Source organism: Rhea pennata, chromosome 4 (assembly GCF_028389875.1).
Source record: "Rhea pennata isolate bPtePen1 chromosome 4, bPtePen1.pri, whole genome shotgun sequence".
NCBI classification, from domain to species: Eukaryota; Metazoa; Chordata; class Aves; order Rheiformes; family Rheidae; genus Rhea; species Rhea pennata.
The window spans coordinates 38,896,507-38,919,364 of NC_084666.1; the positions used below are offsets into that span (position 1 = coordinate 38,896,507).

At 37.2% G+C, this 22,858-nt stretch overlaps 1 protein-coding gene across 2 annotated transcripts in view; it reads left to right on the plus strand.

Annotated features, from left to right (window-relative positions):
* The window catches only part of GLRA3 (glycine receptor alpha 3), a 92,345-nt gene that overhangs the window by 63,768 nt on the left and 5,719 nt on the right, over positions 1-22,858 (plus strand). The window contains exons 6-8 of one of the 2 annotated variants that reach the window (XM_062574674.1): positions 7,862-7,999; positions 17,761-17,975; positions 20,026-20,172. In XM_062574674.1, the coding sequence (XP_062430658.1) occupies positions 7,862-7,999; positions 17,761-17,975; positions 20,026-20,172 (500 nt within the window). Of the gene's footprint in view, positions 1-7,861; positions 8,000-17,760; positions 17,976-20,025; positions 20,182-22,858 lie in introns of both variants that reach the window. The other variant, XM_062574675.1, reaches the window with a different exon arrangement.

Consider the following 22,858-nt stretch of genomic DNA (forward strand, 5'->3'; position numbering starts at 1 on the left):
TCCAGACACAAATATTGACAACCACATCTCAAGATAAGGCATCGGCCTTGTCTTATTCATCTCAGGTGGAGGTCTCAGTCTGCCAGTACATGCCTTATGAGCTAATTAGCTGGAATTACTTCAGGCTCCTCCTCAAAGTTGTTTCTTTATAACTATTTGCAGAGAGGCAAGAGTGCCCTGAGGACATTGTCTTCAGTCCTTTTCCTGTAAACTTCCTCTGACAACATTTCTCTTCTGGGATGCTAGCCTTGCCATATTATTACCGACAGTTTACCATATGATTTTGCATACCATATGTACAAAGACAGAGATTTGGGGTTAGAGCAGTGTAAGTCAAAGGGGTCACTATTAATGTAACCTCATCAGTAATGTAACTTCTGAATAGTGTGTTCAACAAACCAGTGTTGTTCTCTGCCATATTTGTGTGATTTGTAGATTTGTGATCTTTATAAATTAATACTTAAATGATAGATAGCTGATTGCATTAGAAGTCAGCGGAACATATTGATTCTATCTTTTTGTCCATTCAAGCAGAATTCTTCTTCTGTTAATACTAAATAGATACTGATATCTCACATAGCATCAGAAAAACTATTGTGTACATTGCACAGTAGTCGCTTACAAAGCATCTTGTAGATATCAGCAAAAAATCTCCATTAACTTCCTAAATAAAAAATTCCTGTTATATTTAAGTTATATTCCATTCACTATGAAAGTCTTATTTTTAAGTCACAAGTGTATTGTGAAGCTAAAAGCAGAATGCTCAGTCAGTCAGAAAGAGCAGGAGAAAACAACTACCAGAGAGTCATGAGCATCAACCCTAAAGAACCAGTAAGACTCAATAAATAATGTACTTGCATTACAGCAAGCACACTTGACTGTCTTGCATACTTTGAAGCATTACATTTTATAGATAATTTTCTATTTTTTCTTGCACACAAAGAAATCTGAACTTCTCAGTGAACCAATAAATTCCCTTGTCAGACCTTTTAAGGTATTAACACGTGTAACTTTAGCTAAGCCTACTGTCAGTAAATAACTCCTGGAAGGCTTCAACTAGCCCTCTTGTGGAAGTAATTTGCTATTATGTAAATGTGATTGCTATATGAAAAAAAATGTAAATTACATTAAATTATTTTAGCTGTAGTGTTAATTAGGAAAACATGAAAAATTCATAACACCAGCTTTTAATCAGTGAAAGTTATGATATCAAGTAATCCTGTTTGGATTAGGATATTACAGGAACACATGATACTGCTGCTCCCAGGGCTCTTGCACAGTAAGGAAGAATAGTTGCTTCAGGACAGATATTTTCTTTGTCATAGTCTTTCTGTACAAAAAATGCACCCAAATCCTGCCTCCTTGTCACACCAGAAACAAAACAATTGCAGGCAGTTTCCTTGTTTCAAAATCTTTGGGCAGGGAATTTCACACTAGGTTCAAAACTTGAAGGTAAATACATCCAAGAATGGGATATCTGTGAATCATAGGTAAAAGCTTTGCCTTTTCTGAAAAGTAAGAGCAAATATCTGGACAGTAGCCAGATAATAGTGAAAATATTGCAAATCACACTCTACTTTAGCCACAGTAGCTTGTTTGTGTCCCCTAATGTACAAAATCTGATGTCTCTACTTCTTTCAGGAATGTATCCTTATGCATTTACAGTCTGCAAACCCAAATCCTACCATACCACATTTTAGAGACAGAAGTCTTTACTAATCCACCTAATTTAGTTCTGTTAGATGTGGTCCTACAGACCACTGTGTCAGGTGATTGTCTCCATTGCTTTCAGCTGTTTCTATAATATTAAAGGGTCACTTTTTCCAAAAGTGAGATGTAGCCTCATACACAACAGTGTAGTGTCTGACTTACTGTTGTTTTTTAAAAGAATATATATTATAATGTAGTTACTTGGACCTTCCCTTATAACATCAATCACCAATAATAAAAATATCTGATAGCAATTTATTTTTGTGACAAAAAACACCTCTCAGTGAGGGGAAAAAAAATACATCCTTTTGAGTAAGAGAGTGAGTATTGTGTTGGGCTGCAGGAGATGCAATTAAATAAAAGATATTTCTGTTCTGTTCACAAAGCAAGAGGAAAAAAGGGTGGAGATACAGTAAGACTGAATAGCAAGACTGTTATAAGTATTAAGGATAACCATTATACAGCAAAGGTTTTCACAGTACACAGGTGAACTCAGAAATAGATTCACAGTTTTTTTCTTCCAGACACACAGACTGTGACTCCCTTTGGTCCTGCACACCAAGTTTTCTTACCATGGAAATCAAATATGATGAGAGCAAGAGGGAGAAAAGGGAAATATTTTACACTCAAGTTTTACTCCAAGATGAAGTTAGGATTCAAGAGCTGAGAAGTACTTCTATCTACTTCAGGATAAGCTCTGTAAGTAGACTTACAGAGCATTTACACTTCTGTGTAGTTGATAAAAGGACTTTGTCTTTGGGTCATCTCTTTGTATACTTTTAGAGGTGATCAAAAAAGGGGGCACTGAAATTATCCACCTAGACAAAATACAATGCTATTAGAAGCATAGCAAATAGGTGATTAAATACTGTTTCCTATTTTTGTAAATTCAAACATGACAGATAATATACAGAACTCATCACTAATTAATATTTGGCATAACTTTTGCAGAATAGCAAGTGTTGGAAAAAACAAAAACAAGTATCAGCAGAGAAACAGGGCTTCTACAGGCTAAGCTTGAAAAGCAGTGCAAATGACATGATTCCTGATTTTGTGACATTGCTATGGGTTGGTTCTTCTAGCTTCATCTAATTCACGTTCCTGGATTGTGCCAACTGTCTTACCAGCCACTTTCTGTGTGTTCCGTATTTACGGACATAATAAAGACATCATTATTTTCCTTCTCCATTAAAATCCCTAAAGAGAAATGTCTTGGTTCTTCGTAATTATTGCATACATCAACACAGTTCTTAGAGATGTTAAACAGATATAACAATATCCATGCACAGCACAAGTTTGTACTGGTAATTCCACATCTGTTCAGAATAATTTCCTCACATTTCAGGCCTGCAGTTTGCTAATAAGCTGATCTGACCATGCAAGAGTTCTTTACTGCTCCATTTGCACAGTGATAACCGTGTAAGAAAACACAGGTTCTCTAATATTTTATCATGTAAGCCATTTGGAAAATACACACAGTATATCTTTAATCTCTGACAGCAGACTAATATTAGCAACAGACATTTAGACTTTTACTTAACATTACCCTACTGAATGATATTCATTAAATTGCTTTGAAGATAACGTACATATGTCAATCAGCTAACTCTAAATTAAAAAGCCTAGTAAGAAGCAAAAGCTTAAGTGGACTTCAGCTTCAGTATTTCTGGCATTTAGTCTGAGATATTTTGCCTTAATTTCATCGTCATACCTTTTGGCACTTTCATCAAAAATTAAAATTGTGGATTAAACCTCTCTCTACTTACTGGTCAGTAGCAGGATAAAGCATTCCTGAGATATTCTATTTGACTACTTATGCATATATCCACCCAACAAATTGTCACACTATAATTGTTAGAGTTACAGGCACAGCTGTATCTTTTTACGTATAAATCATTTGTTTATTCAGGTGTTTCCACTTGCATTTGCTGCAGTGTTTTCCATATTCTATTGCTCCACATTCAAGCTTGTTATCATAAAATACAAATAGTAGAATTCACCTCTTAAGCTGTAATTTTCCACAGTAAATATTTTCCATAATGTTTATACACATTTTTTATCCTGTCCACTGAGTAACTGATTTGAAAAGAGAAAGTTGCTAGTTACATTCATCTAACCACACTGAGAATCTATGATTTTCACTTACTGTGATGCCTTAGGTTTTACTCTTAGGATACATACATAACAGATAAAGACAGAAAGTGTGACTAAGTTAATGGGCCCTTTCCTCCTCCTTCTTTTCTTTTGTTCACTAAAGCAAAACTAGAGAAAACACAAACAGGATATCTATCTCACTTACTTTTGATATTTACCTACAACTAAACTTGGATTTTTTTTTTAATTACAGCTGTGTCTGAGACATGCTCAGCCTTAGTCATGATCTTTATTGCTGTGACTAGTGTTATTCATACATGAAGAAAAAGCACACCATTACTTATTTCACTCATCCGTCTTTCCTCAGATAAACAGTTGTTTGTTTTATGCAGACAATGGAATGCTTTAGTCCTCTTCATTTTTATTCCTGTAAAGTTCATTTCAGTAGTGGATGGCTGAGTGTGTTCTTTTTTTTTCTCTCTCTAGATGAATAAGATAAAAGTAATTCAGTGGAGATTTGCTTTGTTCAAATATGTAACCAGATTTCCACTTTGCAAATATAGGCCTTAGTACTGCATATATATATGTATGAATGCCATATACAGTCCCACTGAACTCAGGCAGTGGCCTCAGGATTTTAAAGTTATTTACATAATTCTAATACTGTAAACATTTAGGATCAGAAATTGTAGGATCCTAGATCTGAAAAATAACACTCAGCTGCTCTTGAGGCTCCAAACTTTTGTCCTTGAGGCTCCAAAATTTTCATTAGCAAAGCTCCCTGCACTTCGGCTGCTTGCTGCACACATAATCACCCAAATCCTGATGGCACTAAGCACTTTCATGCCTGATCCCTATCAGGATCATAAGCCTCTGCTTATCTTTGTTCTTGAGACCGACCCTGAAGGTAATTTCAAAAGCCGCCACGGTACCTCCCCATGCTGCAGGGAGCCCAATGAAGGACACTGATTACGTTAATCAACAGAGCTCCCAAAGTCAGGGGGCTGCAGCACGGATTTTTAGCTCCATTGCATATATAGTAGCATCACAGGCCTAATTTATAATAGTATATATACTGTGTATGGTAACTGCTAATCTTTTAATGGCCATTTCTGGAGATACGCGTTTTTCCCCCTTATTCATGGTACATACAACTATACAGCTAGCATTCAAAGTCATTTTCAGTGTTATTCAGCAGTTCTTCACAAAATCAATTAAGAAACAAAAATATTTGTCTTTTTTGAAATATTAAGAAAATACAGTTAGCTCTATTACTATGGATATTCATTCTGAAAAAAATCTAACCCAGAGGAACAATGTGGTTTTAGCTCTTTTGTGCAAAGATTATTCTGGGATTGGCCTAGGACATGAATTTCCATTTCTTCCAGCATGACTGACTTAATTCTTACAAATTCTCTGATTCTGCTCTACATCTGCAAGTGAAAAGATATTTCCCACTGTAGTCTTCCTTTTCTCCATGCCAACAAGAGAGAACGATATAAGAGAGGAGAATTTCTTGGAAAACAGTTTATTAATTTTTTGGAACTGCACCAAATAAGGATATACTTTCAGTTAGAAAATCAAGGATACCTGCCATAGTTGAGACAGCTTACTACCCAAAATTCAGAAACAAGTTAGAATTATCAAACAGTTTCATATATTTATATAACTTAAGTTTTCCTGCTTCCCCCATTACATGAGTATTATAATATTTTAATTTCCTTAATTCACATTTAATAAAGGGCCACAAATTTAACAGAGATTAAGCTGCTTTAATTTAACACACACAGTAGAGATAAGATACATATCCTATTACTTTTGGTTTTTTGTTTTCTTTGAGTTGAACATAAATTCACATCTCCATTAGCTTGTTTCTATTTTAAGACACATTTACTGCATAAGAATGAACTTACAAAATTGAAATTACTGCATTGACTGCCAAAACTGTATTTTGATATTTTAAATGCAAACACAAGAAATATAAACTACTACATCAGCACTTTGCATATGGTGTCATTATTTTTAATAGCAGGTACCATGTAAGAATTAGTAGCTGCGGTAGATAATTAAAATTAAAAACACCCATTAGAGATGAGTGAATCTGATTTAGTGAAATACATTTTGACACAGCAGTTGTTTCTTGTCAGTTCAATGAATTTTACTCAGGGGATATCACTTCTGGCTATAATCTACATGCTTCAAATGATAATCTGCTTTACACACAACTGCTTTTTGTCTGAATGTATGCAAAGTTTGATAAGAGCTATACATTACAGTTTTCATAGTTTATGGCATTTAATAGTGAATATTAAAATGGTATTGAGAATGTTGCATATTGAGGAAGACAATAAAATCATTTTTTTCATATACATTTAATATATTCATGGAATTAATTGTATAAAACCTAATCTTAATGAAATACTTGTTCAAAAGGATGTAGTTTCCTTTTTAGCATGCTCATCCAGTCCCAGCAAAATACACAAGTATGTAACTGACAGTCATCCTGAGTGTCTATCAATACCTTGTATAAGATACTCTCCCAAAGAAACATAAAAAATCTAGAAGCACAGAGAGGTGCTGGGCAGAGTTTTAAATCTATAATCACTCATTGTTAATTGACAGATGTGCTCAGTACAGGTACCTCAGAAAGGATGAAGTGCGTCTCAGTGTATCAGGGCACTGTTGCTGCGTAGCATCCGCAGGTGTACTCAAAGAGTAATGAGATCACTGCATATAATGGGAGAAAGAGTTGTGTGTACAAACATTCAGTTCCTTCACTGAAAACCCAGGATTCCAGCATTTGTATTTGTGGGCAGTATTTGTGGGCAGTGTTACTCTTAGGAAGTTCCGAACACTACCCTTTGAATATACTTTTAGCCTTTCAGCAGTTTCTTACTGAAAGGTTAAAAGATATTTCCAGTTAGCATTAGGTTACTCTGATCCTCTTTTTAGCTTTGGAGTAAAGCAGAGAGAAAATGTAGCAAAGATGCAAAATGAATGGGCAAAAGCTATGTAATACAGATGTAAAAACGACTCTATTCTTTTCCTTCCATGTTTCAAGCTATTATATGTGGTTCAAGCGTACCCTATGTGGTTCTGGCTATTACAACAAGAGAAGCTATTGAGATGTAGATTTCAATTTTGAACTCTCATTATTGTCCAAATCCATTAGATTCTGAGCAAGGCTTTAATGAACCCTGAATGCGAATAAGAAGCCCTTTTCGCTTGTCATAACTAGATGGAATTTAGTCAGGAGAAGTTTGGAAGAGGGTGCCAAGGATACACTGGAAGGTTAATACTTGACATATTCAGAGAAATCAGAGCTATTTTCCTCACTGCTATCCCATCCATCAGCTGGGAGAGGGAAACAGGAGGAAAGACTACTTGCCCTTTCCAAAGTCTAGTCTTTCGCCACTGCTTCTACCAGAGTTTTACAGTTTTATTTAAGCATAGACACTCAAGCATGGGGTAAAGATAAATGCAGGAATTTAAATATTAAAACCAAATGTCAGCTAATATGAGAAGATGATTACTTTCAGTTGTTCTTTCTTTTGTACAGTTTCAGAGAAAGTATTTTTTTCAATTCAACTAACTTCACTCCTGCAGAAATTCTCATGGTTTTCTCTGTAGGATTTGTGCCTAACTTACTTCAAACTCATAAAACTATAAATAAAACTTTGAAAATACACAATTTCACACCACATAACTTGAGAAATAGATTTGAAACGGAAGGGCCTGTTCATAGGCTGAGGAGAGTAGAGTTTACAAAAGCACCCAGGAGAACACAACGTTTAGTTCATTTTGGTCTTTTTGTTAACTCTGCTACCAGACTCTTGTCTAATAGGATTTCACAAATGATTAACAAAACTGGCTTTTTTTTTTCCTAGATCAGTATGGTTTAAAATGGCAGATAATGTTTTTGGTTAACTTTTAAAAGGAGACCTGCAGTATTTTTTTCATTTTATGACATTTATTTATATCATTGCTATTTGGATGTTTCTGTTTTTACAGTTTGTGTCTAGAGTTTATTTGCCTTTTTCTCTCTCTTTTTTTTTAGTTGGATACACAATGAATGATCTCATTTTTGAATGGCAGGAAAAGGGAGCTGTCCAAGTAGCAGAAGGGCTCACTCTGCCACAGTTTCTGTTGAAAGAAGAAAAGGATTTATGTTACTGTACCAAGCATTACAATACAGGTAGGAGAGCATTTTGGTGATTAAAACTGGAAAGATGTTTCCTGCTATTTTGGAGAGGTTTCATTTTTAAACATTCTCCCTGAATTCACATGAAGATTAAAACAAACACCTGCTTTTTGCAGGATAATGCAAAATAAATAAAATAACTGCAGCAGGGAAACAAACTAGTAAGCTTAGAAAAACACGTAGCTGAAATAATTGAGAAGCAATTCATTTTTTTGCTTTTTTTCTCTTTGTTTTGCTTCGCAAGAGGTGCCAAGGCCACGTCTGTACCGTGGGATCCGAGGCACTGCTGGGGTCCTGGCATTTGTACGCTCGCAGCGAGCTGTCCTGGCTTTGTCGGGGGACAGCACTCGGGGCTGTGTCCTATTGCAACCCAAATTCAGGCAAAGTGCTTTTCAACATCGAGTTTATCACAGCTGCCATGATACCCTAAGGGAGGAAAATGATCCCTAAACACTACTTAGAAAGAGGAGGTGTTAATATTGACATTTTGAAGTGTTCCCTGAAACAAATTGGAAATACCTAACGTGCACCTTTACTGTACAAATACTAATATCTGGCTAATCCTCAAAAAAACTTCTAAAAATGAAGATATATACCCTATAGGAGGATAATTCTTTCACTCAAACATCGCTTTGTTAATGAGAATACTGAAGTTAACATTATCTTTCTTTTTTACCATAATCCTTGCAACAAACAGGAAAGCAAACTTTATTTTAATGGTTTTTCTCTGTCTCTTTCTAATTATACAGGCAATCTCTGCTTCATATTTAGGCTTTCCTGCTTTTGTGCTATTTTAACATGCACCAATAACTGTACTTCTATAAGCTGTGGTAATTATATTATTTGAAGAACATTCTTTGTAAAACATATCCTCTTCAGCTTTCTAAAGTTCATTTGCACAAGGTCAAACAAAATATTAATATGTAACAATATATTAAAATATCTTAATATGGTCAAAATTAGAACTCTACCTCTTAATTTAACTAGCTCCCCTTTATCGCAGTGAGGACGAGTGAAACATACTTTGACAGTTTTCTCTGAGAGTTTTTGTTAAAATCATCGTATTTTAAATGTTTTGATGTTGACTGAGACTTCATTTTTTCAATGTTTTTAGCCACTACCTTTCTTTTTCGTAACCTATGTTCCAGGCCTGTGTATTTAAGATGGAATTAATTTTGCTCTAAGCAAAAGTGGGAAAACATCCTAGCGCAAGGCGTAACACGCTGGCCTCCACGGGTTCAGCTGACGTCTCCTGTGGTTGCCGTTACGGCCCCAAATTGCAAGGGGAAGCGGGAGGAGCAGATGTTGGTGACAGCATGCGAGGGCTCAGGACGGTCAAATCGTGCCTGCGGGCAAGCACATGCGCTTATCCCTGTGAACTGCTGTCACACTGAGGTGGAAGACGGGATTTACTGTCGTAACGAGAGGACAGCATGACGAACCACCAGTCCATCGTGTTTCCATGTTGCTTTGGCCGAACACGGCACTTCTGTGGCCAAGCAGGCGCTCTGAACGGTCTGCGCCGACCACAGCCCCTGCTTAAAAACAGAGTTGGGCCGTTCGTTTTGCGTTTAGAAAGTAAGACTACTTACTCAGCCGGGAAGCTTGGCAGCCTGCACGCCGTCGCCCGCCGCGGGCTTGGGAAGACAAACGGGGAGACGAGCGCGCAGCCGGGCACCCGCGGCGCAGGGGGGCACCTCGCGAGGCGCGGGGCAATGCCCTCGCCGCGGCAAGCGCTGGCAGAGGCGCCGGGTTCGGGCCAGAGAGCACCAAGCCCGCTCCCCCCTGGGGCTCCCGGCGGCCCCCAAAGCCGGGCAACGCGGCGGGCAGAGCCCACGTCGGTCACGCGGGATGGCGTCCGCTGGGGCACCCTCCTCTCCAGCGCAACGCTCTTGTTTTACGCTGAGGCTTTGGGGGGTTGTTTTCTTAATTCATCAGTATGAAGTTAGCTTCATCAAATTAGACTGGTTTGGTGGAAGTGCCTTTGGTTTCTCTGTTAGAACTTGTTTTATTAACTACTCTGTGTAGGCTAAAAAAACACTACGTGTGATATTAAAAGACGACAGCTCAGTGTTTCTTTCCCTCTCTTACATCGTGCGAGCAGGTGATCACTAATACCCTTTCTCTAAGGCTCCCAAAATGAGATACCGCAGATGATTGATATTTCTTTAAGACAATCCACATAAAACAAAAAACAAATCATTTTTTTAAAACAAAAATAAGCCTGTTTCTCTGGCTCACAGGAGATTACCTTAAAAGGGATTCTTAAAAGAGTGCTAAGCAGTTGCAGTTGGTATGCAGCCAGTGCCCAGCTAAGCTTTCATTATGAATTTAGTTACCGTACAGGACAGAAAGCTTTTCTGAGATATCCTCTAAAACAGAAAAAACAAAAGTCCCTGTGAAACAAATCAACATGATGCTTCAGCACAGTATATGAAAACTTATCAGGGCACATCTTATCAGTGCCTTGTACCCAACTGAAAGTGCCTCTCTGTAACCTCAGCTTGAAAAGCAAACTGCTTCCAAATACAGGGACGTAACTGCTCACAGCGTAACGTCTCGTCAAGTCTTACGCTGTAAAGTGACGCAACAACATTCCCAACCCCTTCAGCCATCCTTGCATTCGCCAGCGTATCAGCAGGGACAGATTTGGGATGTGAACCAAAATCATAATAACCAAAAAACCCACAACATGTGAACCATTCACATTACAAGGATGGTCTTGCTTTACCAATTTTTTTCATTCACTTCCTATGCCACGTTGCTCTCCTGGGCTTGTGTGCAACACCCAACTATAATTTCAACGGTGGGTACCTATGGCTGCAAAAAGCAATGGCATGAGTTCATACATCAAACCATTAGCAAGCAAAAGCTAGTAAACACCAGCTAAAATACTCTGAATATTCTGAATACAGACAGGTGTGACTTGGCTCTGTATAGGACTATTTTTGATACCTCTTTATCTTTACTATGGCAAATCTGCTTGACTCCAGCAGGACAACATCATCTGATGAAAAAGAGACCGGGATTCTTAGCCTTGCTCCTACCAAAATTTAACCATTCTGTTTTGAACATTTATTGAACAAAATAACAAAATATCACCAGCTGTCTGGAAATAAAGACCTTACATCTAGCTGTCCTTACTATCTAGATTGCTAATAGATTCTCCTCAGCTTCTGCTTCTCCCCTTTCTGCTCTTCCTAAAGCGGCACAGCACATGACTAACTTTCCACCTTGCAAGGATGCACTGGTGACTTGTGTTCAACTTGGTATCTCCCAGGCATCCAGTCCTTTTCTGCAGAACCCCTACCTGTCCAGCACATCCCCAGACTGCATGAGGTTACTCTAACCCTGGTGCAAGACTGTGACTTATTTTTGCTGAACGTCATGTGATGCTGCTGGTCTGTTCCTCCAGGCTGTGGAGGTCCATTTGAACAGTAGCTCAGCCTCCATTCAGAGGGAGAAAGGAATTGTAAGTGTGGATCTATGCAGCTGAAAAAGGAATAGCTATTCTTTTCCAAATAATTTTCATCTTTCTCTTACTGTAATCACTGATTATCAGTCTTATGCCAACAGCCAGCTTTATTACCTGCATTGGAATTTATTTCCAAGAAAGCTACTTTCCTTCCTGAGCAAGAACTTATGTATCCTGTAAATTATGGACAGCACTGATAGCCCACTTCTTTCACAGACTCTGTCTTGAAGAAAAAAAAAAGATCGAACATTCCTACAGTTCCTTTGTGAATCTTGGCTTTAGATACACAGACACCAGCCATATATTTCAGAACTTGGCTGGTTCTGCATTTCAGACATTCAAAAATTATAATTTCTAGCCAGGCTGTGTGATCAAAGGTTCGGTCTGAATGTTTTATGATGAGGAAAAGTCAAGTATTTTCCAAGCAGTTTTTAACAGCAAAATATACTGAAATTGATGTTTATATTCCATTGCAAATTGCAAAGGTTTTCTGGAGACTGCACTTACTATGTGTTTTTTTGTTACTTTATCTTCTTCTTAGAGAGGTATGAAAATAATTTCAACTAACTTTATTTATATATAATTCATTTTATAGATACAGTCTCTTCAAAAACCTGCTTAGCCACACATACCACACATACATACTTTACGGAATAGACTGTTTGTTTAAGAAATTTCATAAAGGGAAGGCAAAAGGGAAGAAAATATTTAGCAATATTTCAGCAATAAGGAAAGCTGAGTGCATCTCAAATGACTGTGTAACATTCTGAGGGGAATCAAAAAGAAGTCTTTTTACTGAAAATAATAAACACAGCCAGACTGCTCGCCTAATGGCGTCTGATAATGACTCAAACAGGAGAGAAAATAAAAGCAGCAATATCTGGCTCAAGCACTGATCATTTTTGATGTCAGAAGAGTAATTCCTGTCTTTTCATGGCCCCTGTCTTATTTCATTCCTTCCCTGGATTACAAAAGATGAAAAGATACAACACTGACCACTATACACTGCATAACAGACACAAAAATCAAACACATTTGTCAGCTGGGCATAGCTGTACCTGTGCCACTGTCTATCCATCTACAGTACAAACCATACGCCATTTTATTAGTATAATAGTTATGCTAATAAAATTTAGTTTATTAGAAAGTTTGGAAGCTTGCTAATAAACTAAACTTTGGAAAACAAGTAAGAAAACATTTTCAAAAACAAAAAGGCTAGCCAGCCAAACTTCCCTGTTTTTTGAAAAATCAAGAAAGTGCATATTCCTTTATCCCATTATGCAAATAAACTGGTCACTCTTAAGAACAGTACAGAGCCAACAGGTTTTGATAATTAGGAAAATGAAAAGATCTCTGTTTAAGTAAATTTCTAAAGAATTTTGGACTTGATGCTGATCAGTATTTTTCACATATAGTGCCTACTTTCCTCTGAAAACTACTCTTTTTTTTTCAAAAATTGAGCTGACAAAATTTTAATTCTAAAAATCTGCAGTTTTTCCTCACAGGAGAGTCAGTTTATATATTTCATGTTCCTTTTTCATGCTATCTGGTTGAAATTATAGTAGCTGCTCAGTGTGATACATAAAATAAGAGAGGTGAACTATGATCTTATTTTAGCACTTGCAGATCAACCAGAAAGCACATCACAAAAGGGAGAAGGAAAATGCTAGTGGTCTGTACATCATCTCTTTCATGGCAGCACAGTGTATCATATTGAAAATACTCCTGTCTTCAGTCAAATAGTTACTTTAATCAGAAAACAAAATTGTCCTCAGAAAGAGGTATCAGCATTAATAGCTTTACAAATAGAATGCTTCCCATTTGGCATTTTTTTCATTAATTCAGTTTCTCTGAGGACATTTGAAGCAAATCCCCTCACTGTTACTAAAGGCACTTAGGAAAGCCTTCTATTGACATAATGAAATATTTGCTTTCAGCACAGGGTTGATATAAACTTCATTTATTCAGCTTTCTACTACCCAGTATACTAAATGTCCCATCACAGGATCAGATGAGTGCCAGAACTGGCCTTAAAGAAGGGTTGGAAAAAATGTCACTGAGAGTAAGACTATGAAGGCCAGCAGCTAGACCATATTTGGTTGCAGTGTAAGTGCCTCCCACCAAGTGTTTTCAGCATGGATGTCCTGCTGTAGACATCTGTTTTGAATAAATACTAGCCTTTTTTTCTCCATATAAAGGTATAGTGAATAGACAAGAATATTCAAAGCATTACGATAACAGCTATTGACAGAGAATTTGGGACTCCCACATATCAACATTAGAGAACTCTGAAAGTGCAGCAGGCACCTTACACCTGCTCATACGAATTGTGATTACGCAGTCAAGCAGCATCAGGAGAATTCCAGTTATTCAGTTACTTGGCCTGATGCTCCTGTTGCGACTACCCTTACAGTGCATTAGAAATGTACTTTCATTTAGTACTATTTCTCCATTTAAGCTACAAGTACAGCCAAACAAAAATCCGATAGAATGACTGGAAGATACATGGAAACCATGGCAGCCCACTGCTGATCTGACGTTGTCACCCAAGACCACGCGTAAGGGAGGAAAATGTACCACTGTCTGCATTTATACCAGCATGTTCATTTTGTATGCACAGGTACAGCACTCAAGAAGGCAGCACTTTCGGTGCCTTTATCACCCTTGAATCCCCAGTTAGGCTCAGCTTACCTCTATTTCAGGAAATAAACGTCCTTCTTTTAGGAAATCCTCTCTCTACTGCAACGGCTATTTTTCTTTGTATTACAGAAATCTGTCCATTTTATGGATTGTGTGTACATCTGTATTTGGCTCTAGCCTGACTGAAACTAGTGTTATGCCTTAATTGGTTGCTCAGCCTTGGGCAAAACCATACTACCAGAAAGGTTTCTTATACTCTTCCTAGCCACTCTCCATGAAATTTACAGTGCATATCAGAATGAACTAGAACTCACTTTTTATGTCGTGAGAATAAATTATTAGAGCAGTACTCTTACCTGCTCTTCTATCTCCTTCTCCAGCAGAGATATCTGCATCTGATGACTCAGTCTTGGACTGATGTCTGAGTATGTCTCTTCTGATGCATTCAAGCATCTAGTCAAATAGTTTAAATCACAGCTTGCTTGACTTTGAAATGGAATTCAGGAAGAATGGGGCCCACAATGGGATGCTGGTTTTAGCTGGGAAACAACAGTTAACAGCACAGCCTCCGTTAGCAGCTTCCTGGCTGAAGCTTACATCTCCTGGTATGAATGTTTCTCCTCTATTTTACTTCTTCACCCAAGTTTACGCTCAGTAATGAAGGGCAGAAACCAACATCATCTGTCCACACTTAGCCCAGCAACTGCTGCAGCCACACTGTTGAGACTGACTTCTGCCTTTCTCCTCTGCTTCTTCCACTAGCGAGAAATCTAATAGTCAGCACCGGAACAATGTAGAGAAAAAGTGGCTGCCTGGGTAGCTGCTGCTTGGGAGTTGCCATCTATTTGCAGATCAAGCTAACCTTTCAGTGTTACACTGGAACATAGTAGAGGAGGAACATAGTGGTCTTGACTGGAAAACAGCAACTACAACTGAGAGGCATTTTCCAAAGCTGATGTAATTCCACCAGTTCCATATCACTAACTCCTATTTCTGGCCTTTTTATAACCCCACCTCTCTTTTTCCTTGGCTGCTGCATTTTCTATTTGCAGTCCTTTCACTCAGAATCTCCTTCACTTAGGATTCTGTTGCCCACAGCAACATCCTTTCACGTCCACACTTCCTCCTGAGTTCAGACAAATCTGACAAATCTGCAATTATATAAAAATAAACCACATCAGAGCTAATGTATTATTTATTTCTCGTGCTTTAGGATCACTGTATTTTGTACTGAGACCTCTGTGATAACTAAAGTCCACTTGAATACTCAGGAAAGAGACTTACATGTTTTATCCCACCTTTCTATGGAGTACAAGGAACGTACAAGCAATAACCTATAACTGTTGACACTCTATTTAGGCATACATTATCTGTTCTAATGCTCCTTGTTTTTTCCTCCTAATTTGTTCTGAAAGGGAAACATGAAGCCCTAGCCCCGTGCAAATGTTGCATGCTGAATTTCAACCCCTGCTGATGTGGAGTCATATTAAAATAAATTGCAAGAGACCTACATTTGATTAATACGTTCCTGTCACTCCTTACTGCTATGACTTACTGTGATGTACGAGGCCTGTCTTAATCTACCTGAAACTGGCTTTCCTAACTTCTCTTTTTCACAAATCCCTGATCAGCTATCTTAAAAATTAAGATCACATGCATAAACATTATAAAAGCATCATTTTAAATAAAAGGTTCTTTTTTGTGTTTTCTAGGAAGGGTTATAAAGTTTCATTCCTACAGTAAGAACAAAGCATTTTACAGCCACATACAGCCAGTAGAACAATAGCCTGTCTTCATCTAATTCAGATATTATAAACATGAAAATGACAGTTCTGAGTTACGACTGCTAATATGACACATAAAACAGGTTAGTTTTCTTTGAAGCTCCTTCTTACATGCCAAGAAATGAACTGTAAGGAGAAAAAAAAATGGAGCGTTATGGCAGATGGTATTGAACATGTGTGGGAGAGGTTCCTTACTCCAGGTAAAGAATACAACCTGAGAAAAATTAATAAACTGCTGAGAAAGCAGTTACTAGTTCTGTAAAAGACCTTTGAATTAACAGAACAAATGTCACAAAAAAGAAATCGTCACAGTAAGGACGAGCTTGAAATAAGAACATTGTTTTGACAAAGGCCAGACAGTGCAGAACTTCAAATAGTTATCTGCAATGCACCGGCCTGCCAAATGAAAGAATGTAACGTAGCATTTTGAAGAGATAAAGTTGGAGGGGAAGGGGAAATCCTGGCCCTTTCTGAAATAAACAGTAAAAATTCCATTTGCTTTGTTAAACCAGGACTTCATTCCTTGACTGAAGAAGAGAGAAGTTTTGAAGCTGGAGCAAGAGATGGTTAAGCCAGGGTTTGGGCCACAGATTTCAGGAGTGCAGGAATCAGAAATGCAGGCAAAGAGATTAGGAGTGAAACTAATAATTGAGCTGGTACATAAAACTCCTAAGTTATATCATGCCATTTTAAAATTGCACTTAACTGAATTTCACAACCACTGTCTGTCTAAACATGGATATTTTTGAGTTACTTAGCAAAATAAAAATTTCAAACAATGACAATTGCTATGACATCACAGAAAAAAATTATAGCTTCACAGGCTCTACTATTAAGAAAATAGCATGTTTAAGAAATATAATTTCAGCATTTATTATGCTTAGAATAAAGTCATTTTATCTTGGGTTTATTAATCTGAAACCCATTTCTGTATTACAAACATTACTGTCGCAGTACAATATACAATGTACTACATGAATATAGGACAAGCTGATAAATCTGCCACATTTCACTAGCAGCGTTGTGTTCAGCACCAACACTGAAAAGAAAGAAAAAACTAATGAATGCAGATCAAGATCTACAAAATACACTATTGCTTGCAGGGTGAAAAGCAATCCAGATGAGAGAAAATGGTTTTGTGAGTTGTGGCACTTCTATGAGCAAACAACAGATTTTTCTGCTCTGTTACAGTTAAATCAGTGGGAGTTGCTGGATGTTCAGTACTTGGAAAAATTAGGCCACTCAATCAGTTTCCTGAAGAAGCCTAATTCCACATGCTCTATTTCTGTTTGAACCTCGGTCACTGTGTTTTTAAGTCAGAACAATTGGAATGGGGATAAAGGAGGATATTTAGAACAATCTCCTAATGGTAACCTAATGCCCACACTGGTCTTATGACATTTTCACCCAATTCATTGCATTTAAAAAACAAATTGAAGCTTAAAATTGAATCAAGAGATAAAGATCTTATACCATGGGAGAGTAAGCCTTTTCTCTGCAGACAGTAGTATTTCCAAACTGTAAGTAGGATAACAAACATGATCCCACAGAGCAATTTTCCTGTGTCATAACAATCTGTGTTTCAGTCATTTCTTTGATTTTATAAGGACAGAAGGGTTCCTGAGCTTATTAAATTCTTAAATTTTCAATTTCTCAGTCTCTTTTCTTTTCAGTAAATACTCCCTTTTTAGTGGGGAGCATATATATTACAAACCACAAAAGAGAAATCAAAATATTCGTCATTCATTACAGAACAAATGTATTTGACATTGGATAAATTCTTTTGAGTGTGCACAGATGTTGACAGTAATGAACATGCTATTTCTATTAAGTATTTTCTTCTTTGTTATAACAAGGGAAGTTCACATGCATTGAAGTCCGATTTCACCTTGAGAGGCAGATGGGCTACTATCTCATCCAGATGTACATACCAAGCCTCCTGATCGTCATTCTCTCGTGGGTGTCGTTTTGGATCAATATGGATGCGGCTCCAGCCAGAGTGGCTTTAGGCATAACAACTGTGCTGACCATGACAACACAAAGCTCAGGCTCACGAGCATCACTTCCAAAGGTAGGCTGGATTTCCTCTGTTGGCACTGCAATAGTACAAAGTGATAACGCTATCTGACTTATCATCATCCTCTCAATAGCTGCTCTGATTATTAGCACATAATTATTTTTCGAAGGAAAGCAGATAGATCACTTTGAAATATTTTGGGGCTTTTTGAGCCACCAATGAAATATACACTAATTCTCTCGTGACTCAACTATTTAGGCAAGTTCATGTCTCCTACAATTCCATAAAACTCAGCAAGGGATGAAAGCAGTAATAGAAAATAGCTATTCAGTACTGCATAAATGCTGCTTGTTAACCTTTGATTGGCTTATCCTTTTCTGTATCCCAGTATCTGACGATGTGCTAGCAAATATGATGACTGAGTTTCTAAGGGTCACAGATTCTGACCTGCTCTTAGTCATCTTACTTACCCAGAAATTGCCTACATTATGAATTTATCCACAGTAATTAATGTCTGAATTATAAATGTAGTCAATTCCTCCCCCTGATTCTCAAAACAAAGTTGTTTAACTATCCATAGAACAGCTGTTTGCATCCAGCCTGCTGTTCTAAGGGAGCAACTGCTACATCTGTTTTTTATTTTGATTATTCCCTCAGTTTTACTTGCTTACAATACAGCATACCTGCTTGATAAGAGTGAATGAACAAAAACTTGTATAATCCTAAAACATCTAAAAATACAAACAAATAGATATCAAAGTCGTGGAAACAGTCATACTTGGCCATTATGTAGTGCTGAACCATGTCATCTGTCATGGCTGAGAATGTAGTATACCAGATGGAGAGACCAAGTATCTCAATTTAATGAGATAATCTCCCTCTCAATAGGAAACCTGCATTAACACCACAAGAAGTAAAGACTTTTGCTTTATCAACATTTTAAAAAGAAAAAAAGTGAAGCTAAATATATTCCATACAAGTGTATAAAGAATGTTATATTTCTGGGATTAACTTTTTGAGTCTCCTGACCTGTCATTGCTTAAAACATTTTCTTCTGTATTTTAAGGGGTATTACTTTACCATCTTCGTGTACCATTGCATTTAATGGAAATAAAATGTATACAATAAAAATACAAGTGTTATGATTCTATATTAGCTTTAATATTGTATTTTTACCTTGGCTGAGTAGCATTTTTTCTAACTAAAACAGATAACTCTACCAGGTGAATAAGCTTTGCATTTCAAGCACATTTACTCTGTAAGATCCAAATGTAGCATCAACAGATGAGAAAATGGAACACTGTAAAAACTCGGAGAAGCAAGAATATACCAACAGTTTACCAAAGACAGATAGGGATATTTTTGTCATATTTTTGAGGCCTGCTGCCAGCTATGTTGGGTGAAATGATAAAGCTGTTGCACACAGATGTGCTTTATCTTGTAAAGGATATAGCTCTTGCACACTGCGAGGGAACAGAACTTACGTTCCCAGTTCAGATGACGTCCTGCACTTTAGTTTCACAATAATGAAGGACTGCAGTGAGTTTCTCTATTCTGTAATTGATTTTTCATACTTTTACTGTGTCAAAATTACAGGCCTAGTTTGAACCCATATCTTTGATTTACCATGCTTATAGTAGGAAAGAATGAACATAACCAAAGTTCTTCATCTACCTCCCTTCTTCAAGCTAATTTCTCTGCCAGGAGCTTTAAATCACTCTTTACAATTTCCAGTAGTCCCACTATAAGCTATTCTCTAATTTGTTAGTGTCATTTACATGTTATATTGGGAGAAATTGAAAAAACAGGTTGTATTTTTTGTGGATTATTTGGTTTATGACCTACAGTAAACTCTTAAGAAGTAAATGAGGTAAAAAATGAATATATATTTGTGAGAGACTACATTTAAAAAAATAAAATTTAAGGTGTACAGATTGCATTGTTGACCCTCTTATTACCTAGCTAACTTTCATGTTAAGTTCTGTTTGATCAACATAGTCTTGGGATCTGGAGTATTAATGCACTTCCTCCTAATGTTCTGAAATACTAAACTTCACATCTGCGTTTTTAACATTTTCAGTCTTCTGCTCTATTTTCTCCATAGGTGTCATATGTCAAAGCAATTGACATCTGGATGGCTGTGTGCCTGCTCTTTGTATTTTCTGCACTCCTGGAATATGCAGCTGTAAACTTTGTGTCAAGGCAGCATAAAGAACTTCTGCGATTCCGCCGGAAGAGGAAGAAGAACAAGGTAAAACTAGCAGTATTAACAACTTTGAAAGAGAGTCAGAGGAATTGATTTATGCCACAGTATAGACTTTACTTGGTAAACATCGTGCTGCTTAAAGTGGCTATATAAATAAAATGGCAGCGCAGAATGAAATCCACTCTAGGCAGAGGGTCACTACAAGGACTACGCACTGCATAAATCCAGCTTGAATTCTCAAAAGAGGGATTAAGAGGGATTTAAATGAGGCATGGGCCATGTGGGAGCCATCTGCACAGGCATGAATTTCACTCTGTTAGAAGAGTCAGATCATTTCTTTGGAGGATGAATGTTACTGGTGCATGCAGCATTTTGTACTGCATTGAGAATCAACAAGTAATTTCTTAATTTGCTTCTAGAGTTCAGTTCAAAGCCTTAACAGCTGTGTTTTATGTAAATATTTTTAATATAAAAATCAGTTTTTCAATTATTTTATTTGTGGAAGAACAAACATTTTAGTTTTAAAGGCTAACTGAAGATGGTTTTTTTCCTTCTGTCATGTTAATTAACTTTAGTGTAAATTGTTCATACAATTAGTAAGAAACTTTAATGGAGCAATGGTTATTAATATTTATTTCACAGCTGAAACTGACTACTTGTAAAATATGTCACTGCTAATGTTGCATAAAGTCAAGCAACAGAGGCTACAAATTTAAATTCTGAAGTCAGCTAAATCAAGCATTGAGTAAAGTGTTTATGCACGGCTTTTACTTCAGATTTTTCCAAGAGAAAATATTTCTCCAACCTACTCGTTAAATAGGTACCCACAAGTGATGTCACGCAGAACCTTTCACTGGCTTTCGGCCGCTATCTAGAATATTGCTATGGATCAAAGTGTGGTTGCAGCAAGGGGTGACATGCGACTCAGCACAGCCGTCTTCCACTCCTGAAGACTTACATCACTTTACTTTACTTGCTCGGTGCACTGAGACACTCATCTACCACAGCTTAGAGGATGGTCCAGATTCCGTATATACCTGCTTTCAGCATCTGTCCCTGTGAAAAATGTGCTCCCCTTCCTTTTAGCTGGCAGCAGCAGAAAACATGCTTTCCAAGACACGTGGGAGGAAAGCGGTGTTTTTGTGACAGGGTGTTTATTTCTGAAATATGGCAGCTCTCAGAAGGCTGCTCAAAGGTCTGGAATGTGGGAAGGGGCCAGGCAGAGACGGATTGCTGGGCAGGGGCAGGTGCACCAAAACCAAGGCTTCGTGCACCAAATATAAACAGCTATGTTGGGTAATACATTACGTGACTACACTTTTAGTCTATCCTTTTTTTTTCCACCACATACCATAGTGATTTCTGGATCTCAGGCAAATTCACTTTATTCAGCTCAAGAGATGTCATTTCACTATCCTGAATACAGCCCGATTATTCTAACCACAGGGCCAGAGCCTGGCAAGTGCTTTCTCCTTTAGAAGCAAAACAAATACCTTTCCAGCCCTCTTTTAGCAAGATGTCAGACTTGTTAAAGATACTTCTTCAGCAATCACAATCAATCACATTTCACCTTAGAGGTATTTGAGGAAGGAGCTACAGTATATAATGAACTTATAAGAGAAGCCTGCTTAGAAAAAGTATGCAGTCATCACATTGTATCATGACATTGTGGTACAAATTAGCAGTCCTTGTTCTAATTTTACACTTCCTTTGAGAGTCTTATAACTTCCTGATAGGTTGCCTGCTAGACTCAAATAAAATTAAAGGATTACAGACTCCAAGGCCTATAGTATAGCATCAAATACCCCCTTAGATACTGAAGGATGAAGACATATATTTCAATGATATTCATGATAATATTAACAGATATATAGCAGGTAGAGAGAAATCAATGTAATGATACCATTTGTTGGTTAGCTAATCAAGTGTTCTACCATTATAATATTTCCTTCCTGTACTCCCATATTTTTCCTTTAACTAAGTAGAATCCAGATTTTTCTTGTTCTTTGCATTGGAATCAATGGAATTAATAACAGAATTTATTTACTTGCTTTCATATTCTCAAGGCACACAATGAGAAAAGCAAAAACAAAGCGACTTTTACAGACAGCTGATCTGTCAATTTTACCTTTTCTACTTTTACTTTTTTACTGTGATTTTGAAATATTTACTTGGAGCAGACTTCTCATTTATTGTGTTTTAAAATAACATTTGCTTTGGTATAGAACTAGTATTTATTTTCAGCAATGACACAAGATAACTTGTTCCTTTTCCTGCTTTTTATCTTTTTATGTTTTTTTTTCTTTTTTTTTTTTTTTTTTTTTTTTTTTTTTTTTACATCTTCAGTAGTTTGTATCTTACCCACAGAGAAGTTGCAATGAGCTATACTAACTCCAAAAATAGATTAAAAAAAAACTTAAGAACTGGATAAAAAAAAATCCATCTTATTAAATTTTCCATTTTTTTTCTCTTTCCCTTCTCCCTGGATAATCAATTCTGCATCAGAATAAAGCCAATGATGTCTTGAAAAAATTCACTTTTCCAAACACCAATTCATCCTGCAAGAGCAAATAACCTTGTAGCTAAGGCACTCACTCCGTTATGCCTGTCATGGCATAGCAAGAGTCTTGACACGAGTTTCCTACGACCCAGGCGAGCGTATTGAATATTTTGAGAGTATGTGCTTTTTCCTCCCTGTTTCATCATGAGACAGTTTCCTCAGCATGAGCTT